The sequence below is a fragment of the Vigna angularis genome, chromosome 8 (assembly GCF_016808095.1).
Source record: "Vigna angularis cultivar LongXiaoDou No.4 chromosome 8, ASM1680809v1, whole genome shotgun sequence".
Taxonomy (NCBI): Eukaryota; Viridiplantae; Streptophyta; class Magnoliopsida; order Fabales; family Fabaceae; genus Vigna; species Vigna angularis.
This window is the reverse complement of record NC_068977.1, coordinates 33,170,955-33,183,470: the sequence shown is the minus strand read 5'-3', so window position 1 is coordinate 33,183,470 and position 12,516 is coordinate 33,170,955. Positions and strand designations below refer to the sequence as shown.

At 30.1% G+C, this 12,516-nt stretch overlaps 1 protein-coding gene across 5 annotated transcripts in view; it reads right to left on the bottom strand.

Moving 5' to 3' along the window:
• LOC108345567 (uncharacterized) overlaps positions 1-11,008 on the bottom strand; it is a 39,533-nt gene extending 28,525 nt beyond the window's left edge. The window contains exons 1-16 of one of the 5 annotated variants that reach the window (XM_017584169.2): positions 10,896-11,008; positions 10,631-10,763; positions 7,198-7,273; positions 5,480-5,560; positions 5,324-5,404; positions 5,153-5,229; positions 4,976-5,030; positions 4,813-4,861; positions 4,452-4,589; positions 4,307-4,385; positions 3,209-3,287; positions 3,078-3,124; positions 2,717-2,911; positions 2,015-2,090; positions 407-487; positions 252-332 (exon numbers count right to left, since the gene is read on the bottom strand). In XM_017584169.2, coding sequence (XP_017439658.1) covers positions 252-332; positions 407-487; positions 2,015-2,090; positions 2,717-2,911; positions 3,078-3,124; positions 3,209-3,287; positions 4,307-4,385; positions 4,452-4,589; positions 4,813-4,861; positions 4,976-5,030; positions 5,153-5,229; positions 5,324-5,404; positions 5,480-5,560; positions 7,198-7,273; positions 10,631-10,732 — 1,297 coding nt within the window. In that variant the 5' untranslated portion in view covers positions 10,733-10,763; positions 10,896-11,008. Of the gene's footprint in view, positions 1-251; positions 333-406; positions 488-2,014; positions 2,091-2,716; positions 2,912-3,077; positions 3,125-3,197; positions 3,289-3,678; positions 3,683-4,306; positions 4,386-4,451; positions 4,590-4,812; positions 4,862-4,975; positions 5,031-5,152; positions 5,230-5,323; positions 5,405-5,479; positions 5,561-7,197; positions 7,274-10,630; positions 10,764-10,895 lie in introns of those variants that run through there. The other 4 variants (XM_017584170.2, XM_052866776.1, XM_052866777.1 and 1 more) reach the window with 4 other exon arrangements.
• Between the last annotated feature and the right edge of the window lie 1,508 nt (positions 11,009-12,516).

The window sequence follows — 12,516 nt, the reverse complement described above, 5'->3', positions numbered from 1 at the left end:
TAGGTGTTGTTCTCCAACTATGTTTGGAATTTCATCTTGAAAATTTACCTTTTATTAAATGCACTATGAACTCCACATTTAATTGGAGAACAGCTCCTACCCTACATACAATATATCAGCTTTGTCCTTATGAAAGTAAAAAATTCACTAGTCCAAAGTTCAGTGTGCATTTGCATAGAAAAGGAAATGAAGAAAGAAATTCAGATACTAAATACATATTAAATAACCATATCACTGGAGAAGTAACATACTTTGCAATCTATGCTCCAACTGACTCACGTATGCAGGGGAAACCGTGGAAGAAAGAATGATAGATGCTCCAGGTGTAAGAGCTACATATTACAGAAAATATATCAGTACAGTTAAAAAGACATCTTAATAGGGGTGTTAAAGATATTATATGCACCTGAAACTGCTCCATTTTCTCCAAATAAAACATTTTCTGCTTGCGATTCATTTGTGACCATAATTATGAGAACTTCAACATCTGTGAGTAAAAATAAGTGAATGACTTCCTGGTTTAGGAATAGCAAGTTATCCTATATAACGAAAACATAGCATATGAAGAAAAAATAAATAAATGGGTTGAATATATCCTTCTGCTTATAAGTAGAACTGATTACGCCAGAACATATCATTCGGTGTTGTAAGAGCTGACATCAATGCTTAGTTCTAATATCTAAACTACTAAAGTTGCATTTATTGTTAAATATATTAGATTATTAGATATTTTATCTTGATATCTTGTCTTTATCTTTTACTTTTATCTTTAGTTACTTTGTTATTATTTTTTATATTTTAGGCTTAACCCATATTTTCTTTATTATAAATACAATATCCTGTGTGTTATCTATACAAGAGAGATTAATCCCAAACCTATTTTTCACTATGTTCAACATGGTATATTGAGGTGGCACAATCCAATGATGGTATTATTATATCTCAAAGGAAATATGTATTGGATCCTAATACTAAAATTCTACCAAATCAAGGGGTACCTATGTTAGACCCCAAACAATATAGAAGACTAGTTGGAAAATTGAATTATTTTACATTTACTCATCCTACCATTTCTTTTGCAGTCAGTGTGGTAAGCCAATTTCTTAATTCCTTATGTGAAGATCATTGAAATGCAGTCATTCGTATAATAAGTACATTAAAGGAGTTATTGGAAAATGGTTGTTAGGGTTAGGGTTTTGTTGAAGGATAAAAATGAGTAAACATCAAATGTAGGGAGATTATTAGGATTTCATGTGTGTCCAATGTCCCACATAGGAAATAATGATAAGATCACTTATACATAAGTACAAAAGATCCGTAAACACATTGATGGGTATATTGTTAGTATTAAATACGAGTTTGGAACCACATCGGGTAAAATTGAATAATATGAAAAGTATGTAAGGAGAAGGGTTTAAGGTTAGGGGGGCTTCATGGTAAAACTGATTAAGATGGCAAATATAAGTAGAAAGACTCAGAATCCTAGCACATCTGGTAAAATATTGACTAAGATGAATAATATGTAAGCTGAAAGCCCCATAGACCTTTTTAGGAATTTGAACTCCCACAACGAGTAAGAAGATTAGTACATAAGTAAAAAGGACTAAAAAATCAATTGAGGAGGAGATTGTTAGGATTTACTAAGTCTAAGTCTGAAGCCCCACATCTCGTAAAATATTGAGTAAGATGAATAATATGTAAGTTGAAAGGCCCATAGACCTTTTTAGGGGGAGATTAGTATGATAAAATGTGAGTATGAAGTCCCAGATTAGTTAAAAATCAGTAAAATAACTAGTATATAAATAGAAGGACCTCATAAACTTAATAAGGGGATTGTAGGGAACCTCATAAACTTAATAGGGGTTAGGATTAGGGTTAGGGGTAGGAGTAGGGGTAGGGTTCACAGAATAAAAAGGCAATATTTTATTCATCTTATTATTATTCACTACACTACCACTGTTTCGGCTTTTTATGTATCATTTTATTTATGGGTACGTAGTATATAGCAATTTACCTTTGCTCACTTCAGCTGGAGAATTTCCAATCAGGCCACCAGCATTTGTGAATCGTTTTAGGGTTGGTTTATACACCTAGAAAATGAAAAATTGAAAAGATGCTTATGGTGATCATATAACTTTTTCTTCCATGATATTAAAGTAATAGTTTGATCTTTGCATGAATATACAAACACCCACATTCTACGTCATAAACAGATATACAACACATTCTACGTCATAAACAGATATACAACACATTCTACGTCATAAACAGATATACAACACATTCTACATGTAAATAATACAGAAGTGAAAAAAAAAACCCAATCATGCAATGTAATCCATCATTCTAATTTTTAATCGAATAAGTCAAGCCACTTTAGTCAAACAAGCAGCGTTTGTTGTTTTTTTTTAAAATTATTAAAACAAAACGGTACTCGTTATTTTCCATAACAAAATTTATACAAATAAAAGTCAACTTCAAACATTCAAAAAAAGGTTTTCAAGTGCTTTTAGATATTATAGTTGGACCTGACTCTTGATTTTCTAGTTTCTGATACAAAAATCTACTTCCAGGCACCAATGCTATTGATAATGCAAAACCAACATTTGTATTAACTTTCGTCAACCAACTCACAATTAAGATACTAACGTCAAGTCTCCTAGCAAATTTTTTAGTTAAATGCAATACAACTTAAGATTTAAGAGTGAGAAATTACGTCATAACCAACAACGCAGAATTCTGAACTCAGTAAATGAGTTGCCATGCCAAATCCCATAGCTCCAAGGCCGATAAAACCAATCCTTCTCACACTCTTAGAATCAGTAGTAAATTTAGATGCCAGTTGCTCTGGGTTATACGCATCAGCATTTGCAGCATCTAAAATTTTAACCCCGTAAACCTTTTCCCAAACCTGTCATTAAGATGAAGAAAAAATGCTTAACCTTAGAAGTGCCCCTATAATGGTATCAGATACATAATGTATCCGTCCATCATAGATGTTAAGAGAGGACACTACGGATTCTAAATAAAAAATCAACTTCTGATTGAAACTTCTCAAACAGATGTTCATCAATAACCTTGGTCAATACTGTAACATCTTCTCCACTATCAACAAGTGAAGCCCCTGAAAAAATAATTTTCCAAACTATGTAAGCTGGAAATGAGTTTTTAATTTTTATGAGGGATGTTTAGTTTACCAGTTTTGTACCGTGAATAAGTTGTAGATGAGTAGCAGCCAAAATTGGAAGCGGAAAAGTAAGTGACTTGGACATATTCAAAATGGTTTCCTTGAACATTTAAGCAAATTTTAATATCATTATAGTGTTTGCAAAAGAATAACAACAACGAAAGCAAAAAAAAAATGAATAACATAACAGTGCTTTTACACACGCACAAAGTTGCTGCAAGACAAGAAAAATGACAATTTTGAAAACAAGAGTCATGTAATATAAGGTGACTCAACAAAAGAAAAGTGACTTCATTTATGGATATGAAATAGAAATTCAAAGCATTAACTCCTAAAAAAGCAAGGGATAAGGCAATTAAGTGGGCCCATAAAGTCCTTTATATCTCTAGGACATCATTTCATAGAAGAGCTTGTTTGTGTTGGAGGACATAACAATGACAAACTCAAACCTTGAGCTGAAACTATAATTTAATTATAGGTGCTTAAAATCAAACTCCTTAAATTTTGGTTTTCAAGGCTCTAATATCATGTCAACCGATCACTTCAAAAGCTTAAGCTACAGGTTGGGGAGGTTCAGGAATGGCTTACGTCTCTGACAGCAATTAATCACCTTTTGTATCACAAGATTATATATAATCTGTAGTAAATTTGTAGAAGCTGTACGGTGTTTAAAGTTTATGTGTTTAATACATGTAAACTGTAACCTATATGTTGTTTCTTTTTACAGATTTTCAAATTTGTCCTTAAATATCAAATGTGCTTCTTAATATTTAAAAAGTTAGAAATTGAATTTAAAGGATAGACATCGGAACAAACAAAGACAAGAATCAACATGAAATCCACTGAATTGAAAGGATAAACGAAGAAACAATCTGTATGGATAGTTTCCATTTGAAATTTTTCTACTGATGAGGCAAATAGAAACAATTTTACCAGAAGAAACCATTTGAATGGATTGTTTCCATTTGGAAAATTCTTATTTGTGAGGTTTCTACGATAAAAGTATTATTAATCAAACCATGGTAGACTACTTCTGATTTTGATGTAATCATATAATCATCAAATATGACAAAAAAAAACAATTAAATATATAATTGTTCAGATCTTCATTAATCTTACCAACTCCTTAATAAAAGTGTTCAGAATTTGAAGATTAACCTCTCCCTTCAACAAAAGGGGTAAATAATTCTTGAACGCCCTACAAAATCAATGAAATTATTTCCACCTTCCAATAGAGGAGGAGGGGCATCAGTTAAACACATACCATGAATTTCCTGCAGCATTGGAAATTATATCATAGATTATCCAAGGATGAATTCCAATTTTGGCACCAAGAGAGAGAGCCTCCACTGCATTGATGAAATGAATGCCTTCCAGCATCACATTAACCATTTTAACCTTGCTGCAAAGGAAAAGGATGAAAAATTTAATAAATCTAACACATACAAAGAACACAGCAACCTATAATAGTAAATCTTGGTTTGGATGGATACAACATGTTAGGATTATAATCTAAGTTAATTATTTTCACTTCATGGGAGAGGGAGAAAAACAAGGAATGGTCCAGTTAAAGAATTTTACGTAATGGCAAGATTAGATTTTAAAAGAGCAAGAATGAAGTAAACCTGCCACCACCAATTTCACCCTCAAAAGTGAAGAGCTTTTCACACATTGCTGTCAACAAAAGGCAACAATAAATTAACCTTCAAATATAACTAAAACAAATGGCCCTTTTCTTAATGCATATCAAGTTCAAAAACTGTTTAAAACAACAGCTCTAAAATTTACCAGTAAGAATATGATGTGCACGTGCAATTGCATCTAGTCTTCCAGATGATGCAATCTAAATATTCAAGAAAAAATAGTCAAGATACAGGCCAGGTATCTAATTAGAGAAGGGAATTTATTTTTATTCTACAACCCAGCAATAAATTATTAATACAAAATAGTCAGACAATATCTTACGATGACTTTTCCATTCAAAGCATCGGATCTCCCATAAGAGACATATGCATCAACAACATAAGCAATCTCATGAATTTCTACACGATATACAAATAAATATGGTTAAGTTTGGACTCCTTTAACAAAGAATCAACAATCTTATAATGCCAAAACTATCATGGCATGTATTACCTGCTAGATCCTTCTCCAGTTTATGGAGAAATGATGGTAATAAGGTGGAACGGAGAATAAGAACAGTATCTGGTTTTAGACCTGCATAACCCAAAATACATGAAACAAAATCCTAGTACGTAAAACCTGTTTAATGCCAAAAAGCTGCATGGAGACCTTTCAAAGCACCCTCATCTCCAAAAATGAGATCATTAGTTTGATCTATGTGAGATATTAGGATAACTAGAGCTGTTACATCTGCAAGTGGGACAGAAATATATGTATTAGGGAGACCATGGAATAGTGTAATTTACATAAACTGTACAATCATGTTCTAGATAACACCGAGGGACAGTTAGACTGACAACGTCATTCCACTGATCATACTTTGAGAGAAAATCATGACCATACCAATAACACTAATAATAATTCATTAATAATCATCTTTCTTTATATGATGACTAGTTCTTTACTGAAAAGTCATGTAAAATAAATAAATGTTGAACTCGAAGTAACATGAATATGGCAAAGCAGATTTTGTGTCCATTACACGTTCACTAGAAGGAAGTTTAAAAACCAAATATCCTTTTTTAATACAAGAATGCAATAAATGCAGTATCTAAGAAAAAGTTGCAAAACCGGAAAAACAAGCAGAGAAAGGAAAACACGCAAAAAATAATGAGAATAATGCTCCCTAGAAAATGATTCTCTGGACATCTATTTTAATTGAAAATGTCCTCGACAATTACATACAACGTCCTCTAATGCAAATTATAACCGAATTCCGTGTCCAAACTCTCTCCTTTAACAACCAAGATCATCCCATGTCACGTTGAAGGCTAGAATGTCAAAACCTCTATTATAACATTTTCACGCGGACCACCTTGAGAATGGAAGAAAACGGAGAGATTCCACACCAACCAAACGAGCCATGTACAAATTTATATAAAAGATCATGAAAAGTATCTTCCATCTTAAACCTTGATCCTATGGCTTACGGGTCTTTTTTTCCTTATATGATGTTTCTTTTCTCTTTATTATCCCAGATAGTACTTCCAAGTCACACTTACTTTATGAGAGTCATGCCTTCCATATAGATTTGGGAGAGATGGACGTGCATCACTGGAGGGACCCTTTTGACCAAGAAGTAATGTTCAGCCTTAACAATCCAACAGCAGGGTCTTCGCCGCGCTTTGACAAGAGTTGCAAGTTGTCTTCAACAGTCATGCGTGATGCTGAGTTAGAAAAACGGTGATCCAGTAGGGAGCTTCTAAAACCCATGTGCATCTCAGTAGAAAGGGAGGGGACACTCTGTTAGCTCTCAAATGCTAAGCAGGGAGTTCGACGAAGATGAATGCTTTTTGAATTTGATATCATGGATCAGAAGAGTCGATAGCAATGCAGAAAGCTAAGACTCTTAATTCTCGTGCGCATGCACTAATGTGATCATTTACTCTTAAGGAAAGCACAAAATGTTATCAGAGGAGAGGACAGCCAAAAGAGTAATCCTTTAGGTGGAAGAACGTCATGACTTAAGTAACATACAACTAATTTATCCTACTTAATATTGTCACCTCCTTGAAGAATATATTTACCACGTAACAAGACTTTTAGCTTCATTGTCTGTAATTGAGCAACTGGCTGCTAAACGTAGGGCGGAAAACTTTAGCTTGCAATTGATGACAGGTGCTGTCTCTCAAATGACATTTATGGATTTTAAGGTATTACGCCTAATGTTTGATTTTTAAAGATTTCCGAAGTACATTAATTATAAAATTAGAATTTAGAATGATATCGCATTTCATATAACTAATTTATGAACTTACTACAACAAACTTGAGCAAAGAAATATAATTTATGAAATAGTCAAAGTCAACCATATGGCTGAAATTTACCTCTCCCAGCTTCCGATGGGCTTGAACATCTCACTCCTCCAAGCTTCACGATTTCTTCAATGACAGGATTATTTATCTATGGAACAATATATTCCAATTGTATGAATTAAATGCAACCTCCCATAGTAGTGGTGTTTAACAAACTAAAAAGCAAACAATAGTTCCAAAAAAATTCAAATAATAGAAAATTCATTACACTAGTATAAAAAAAACTTTTTTTAAAGTTTTTACATCGATTACTTACATTAAATGAGAGTCAAACATAGATACAAAAGACATAAATTTACATCAAACAAGATATTCGACGTAAATAGATATGAAATAATAATGAAAGATATCAAATTCACAATGCCTTGAGTCAAGAGAACTAGTTCGGTTAACCTGGCGGCAAACCAGTGGAAGTTAGAATTTGAATATTTTTAGTACAGATTATATTTTCATTTGTTCTCAAATTTATAGTGGTCTTCTTAGCAACAAAAAATTATAGTTCTCTATTTGTTTAAAGACTATATGCACTTATTGGTTATCATGAAGGAAAATATTTTCACAAGGATTGCCAATATATGTTCATAAAAATGTATTATTGATGCCGTTGATAACAGCTTTCATATGATTCGACAACTTAATGTCATTCTAAGATAGAATCTAAGGTAATTGTTTATTTTTTGGACAAAAAGATTTTTAAGTACACCCAAACGGAAACATAACTTAAATTACTACCCTGCCACCTATGCAAAATAAGTTGTTGGGTGTTCAACTAAAAGTTCTAAATTAATTTTCCTTAACTGCCCCAGTATATCCTTTATATCCTGTAGACAACAACTAAACTTTAATTATATAATAATTTTATAAATATAAAAATATTATGGACATTAAACCAACCTTATTAAACTCGGACTAATCAACCAAAACCATTTGGTTCAGAGTTTAACAAACGAATAGATATTAACAAAAGAATATTAATTAAAAAGACATTAAATAATATTAATCTTTTAAATGTATATGCAGGTTTAAATAGAATGAGTGCATATTAAAATTTAAATTATGTACATATTGATATTTATTAAGAATAATAGTTTTATATAAAGTAAAAACACAATCAGTATTTCAAATTGTTTTCTATGTTTTTTAAGATAAAACGATAAATTTTTAATTTATTATTATTATGTGTTAAACCTATTTTTAGTAGTTTGACTGGGTTCTTTTTTACTGATTTTGTATCATCCGAAGCAGACGTCTCACAGGTTCCTAGTTCGACAAGAAATAAGTTCTCAATCAGACAAAAGAACTGAATTCCAGTCCAACGAGACTGGTAAAGTTTTGAGAATGATCCCAAGAATTAAAATCACAGCAATATTATATTTAAAGACCAATTGGTGCAATTAAAACTTGAGATTTATAAGACCAATAGACCGTGATTACAAATATAATATAAAAATTAAATTAAGTCAAAATCTTATTACAAGTCTTTCAACTTAAAAAAGGGAAAAAAGGAAAAGTTCAGCCTAAAGTTCTCAAGTCAAAAAATATTTCTTAAAAAAAAGCTGGATTAAATTTCCAATCTTCTGCATACAATTTTCAAATTAATTTTGAGATGTTAATAAATAAATAAAAATTCCCTCAAAATAACTTACTTTTTGTATGTTCATTTCTCCTTCTAAACAGCTCCTTTACATAATAATAATATTATTATTATTACGATAAAAATTAGTCTTTATATATGGATTAAATTATATTTAATGATAACAGACAAAAAACAAATTACATGTTACATAAATTTAAACTTCACCTAAATTAGCTTATAACTAAATTAAAATCTTCATAGACTTTTGAAAATTAAATTGATCATTTAAAAGAAATTGTTAAACAAACTTGAGCTCGTGATAAGGCTCAAAGAACAATGTTACCATTTCAAGGCCAGTGCAAGGAAGGGATAACCTCAATACCTCAGAAGAGGATTTGTTTCACTTATGGACACCTTTGACATTTGGATAAGATTAAAAAATGCATATTTTCTAATGATGTATCATTTTCTTAAGAAGCTAACTTGAGAAAAATATTTCTTTTATTGATGAATATTAAAAATTGTGTTTGATAATACTGAAAAATTAACTATTAATTTATTTGACTCATTTACAAGTTAATTAAATACTTTTATAAATACTTTAAAGTACTTTATTTTTTAACTTGTGCTAATTCAATTATTTTATTTTATTTTTATTTCTTATATTTTAATGTATTTTTTACTATTTTTTAATTTGTTTTATTATTACCTATTTTACTTCAATAGAGACAATTATATTTTTTTTTGTATTATGTAGATTTTTTTAAAATTTTATACACTTCAAATTAAAAAATCACATCATCAAGTATATACAACCTTTAAAAGATAAATATAAAACTAAAAAATTTAATTATTTAAAAAAAATAAAAATATAATTCATAATAATATATTTTCTTCGTAAAAACACAAACTTCACTTACATAATAAATTTCTGTAATTATATTCTTTTAATTTATATTTCATTTATCAAGTAGTTTATCGATAAGTTTATTCTATAAGTGAAAATTTTTTAAGTCAAAGGAAAATACTGAAAGAAAATAAATTTTGTGAATAAAATCTGAGATTTAAAGAAAAAAAATAAATTGTGAATAAACAGCTGAGATTTAAAGAAAAAAATTAAAAAATTGAAATAATTTGTTTATAAAGAGAGAGAGAGAGAGAGAGAAAACCCAAAAAATCCTGCTAAACAAAATTTAAAATTACAAATTATACCGGTTTCATTTATTATTTAATATTTTAACTTTAATTTTATAATTTTAATAAATATGAATCAATAAAATATTAAATTAAAAGAACTAAATAAAAATTGTTTAACCTACACATTTTTTTTCTCAGCAACAAATTGAATATTTTTAATCATACACTGAATCCTGATATTTTGCATTAGTTTTACCCTATGATCAATGCATTTTAAATCTTCTTTAAGTTATGATAATGGTTGTACAGGCGTTTCCCTTTCAGAAAGAATAACGACAACAACTAAAGCAGAGAGTAAAAAACAAAAGAAATTATGCAAGCTAGAGGATTAAAAGATTAATTGAACCTAAATAAATTATATATTATAAAAAAATATTGTTATATGAATTCACTTTTCACGCATTCTTCTAGAAGTAAATCGAACCGTTGAATATAAATGACGGCCTATATTTTACTAGTAACCAGCATCCAAAACTGAACCGTTGGATTTTCATTCAACGGATCAATACTAAGTCACTGCATGACGTGAGAAAACCAAAATGCGAGAGCACACAATCAGATTCCTAATTCCTAATTTGCACCTACGGCAAAAAAGTGGAGTATGCTGTGATTCTAGCGTGATAGATCCTATTCGTATGACTGCTCATATGAGACTGTTCAAAGAAAGCTAACCTCAAAAGCTCGCACACCGTATCCACGGCGAATCGCAGAATGCGCCATCTCCAAGCTGAACTCATCAACGCCGACAAAACCGATCGCCTTCTGAGACGCCATTGTGAAGAACCTTCCGATTGATTTCAGTCTACTTCAGAGGAGATAGAGACGAGAATAAAATCAATAAATAGATAGGTAAAGTGAGAATCGAACTTAATTAAAACAGAAACGATGAAATGGGGAAATTGCAGAAGTTCGGACAAGGAAGGAGTAAGGAAATTACGCCTCTGTTCTGTGCCTTTTTGTTTTCTATTTGCTAAAAAAAATTGGAGACTCGTGCAGAATGCGCGATCCCGAGGACTATAAAGATTCCCTTAGGATGGAACCATTTATTAAAGAAATGTCCTTACTGGATCAATTATTAAAAATGTACACCTAATTAATGATATTTGTAATTCACTCTATTAATTTCTCTGATTTTATCTCCATAAATTTCTTTATAGTTTAATGAGTGTAGTGCCAATTATTTCATTTTAACATGTAGTTTTAAATTCAATTTATTGTGGTAAAACTTAATTAATTATTACTTTCATTTCATTGTATAGTTTTATTTCAATTATATTGAATAAAAACATTTAATAGGGTTATATATTGATACACATGCTCGCTATAATTTATTGATAAAGCATTTAATAAAGAATCAACCGATTAGAGACCCACGTTAAGGTATTCCTACCTTAAGTTGATCTATTTTCCTTAAATAGAAGAATAAATTATTATCTCTTCCTAATCACTCTTAAAAGACAAACTTAAAAATAATATTATTCTCTTCGTTCCAATTTATTAATTTGTTTTTGCACATTTTTATGATATGTTTACAACTCAAATTAACAACCACAAACTTGCGTTAACCTCGCCAGTATTCCTTAAAACATGTCAACTAAAGAAATCACATGTTACTCAATCATTTTATAAATTTATTCATTGTTGTTTTTAGTGATATCTCCGATCTACACTAAGTGACAATGCATACGTTGTTAGGTAGATTTCATCCCAACATTTTTCTAAATTCCTTATATTCCAATCCTCCCATAAACATAGACGAAGTTGGAATGCAAATAACTTAGTATATATCACACTATAAAAGAAAACTAAAGTGGGAACAAACAAGCAAGAAAAAACTCCACTCTCCTCCATAGGCACTTCTACTTTCAAACAAAGTAACAAGTATGACAGCTATACTTTCCATAGTGCTAGTCGATATTTTAATACATATTATCACGTCTTAATTTATTGACAAAGCATTGAATTGAATAAAAAATATCTAATATTCCAGAGACACGAATATAAAGCTGGTTGCACTTTTCATCTTTTAGGTATGGTCATGGATACGATTTTAGTTTTCAAATTACGTTAACTGTATTTTCTTTTTTTATATTTTGAATGTTTGATTAATTTTTTATATTATCGAATTTTTAATTGACTCTTCGCAATATTAATATAGTAATCGGGTGATTCCAAGACAAGTGAAGATCACGTCAATAAAAAATAATTTATAGATAAATTAATTGCACAGTTTTAATATGGAAGACATTTAGGAATAAAAATACGTATTTCTGGAGTAAAATATCATAATTAATTACTATATCTGGATGTTAAAAGTACTATTAAATCTAAAATAGATAAATATATAAGTAGAATTGGTTAGGGGATATTTGTCTTAAAAAATTAAAACTATTTATTACTTTCTAAAAATTTAAACAAAAAGGAGATAAATAATCTTGAAATATTTAAAATTATTTTTAACGTAAGGTCTACTAATTTTTTTAATATATTGTATTTTTTGATATAAATATCCTAAAACACGCCATTAACCTATAAAGCAGTATTAGATAAAAATAATC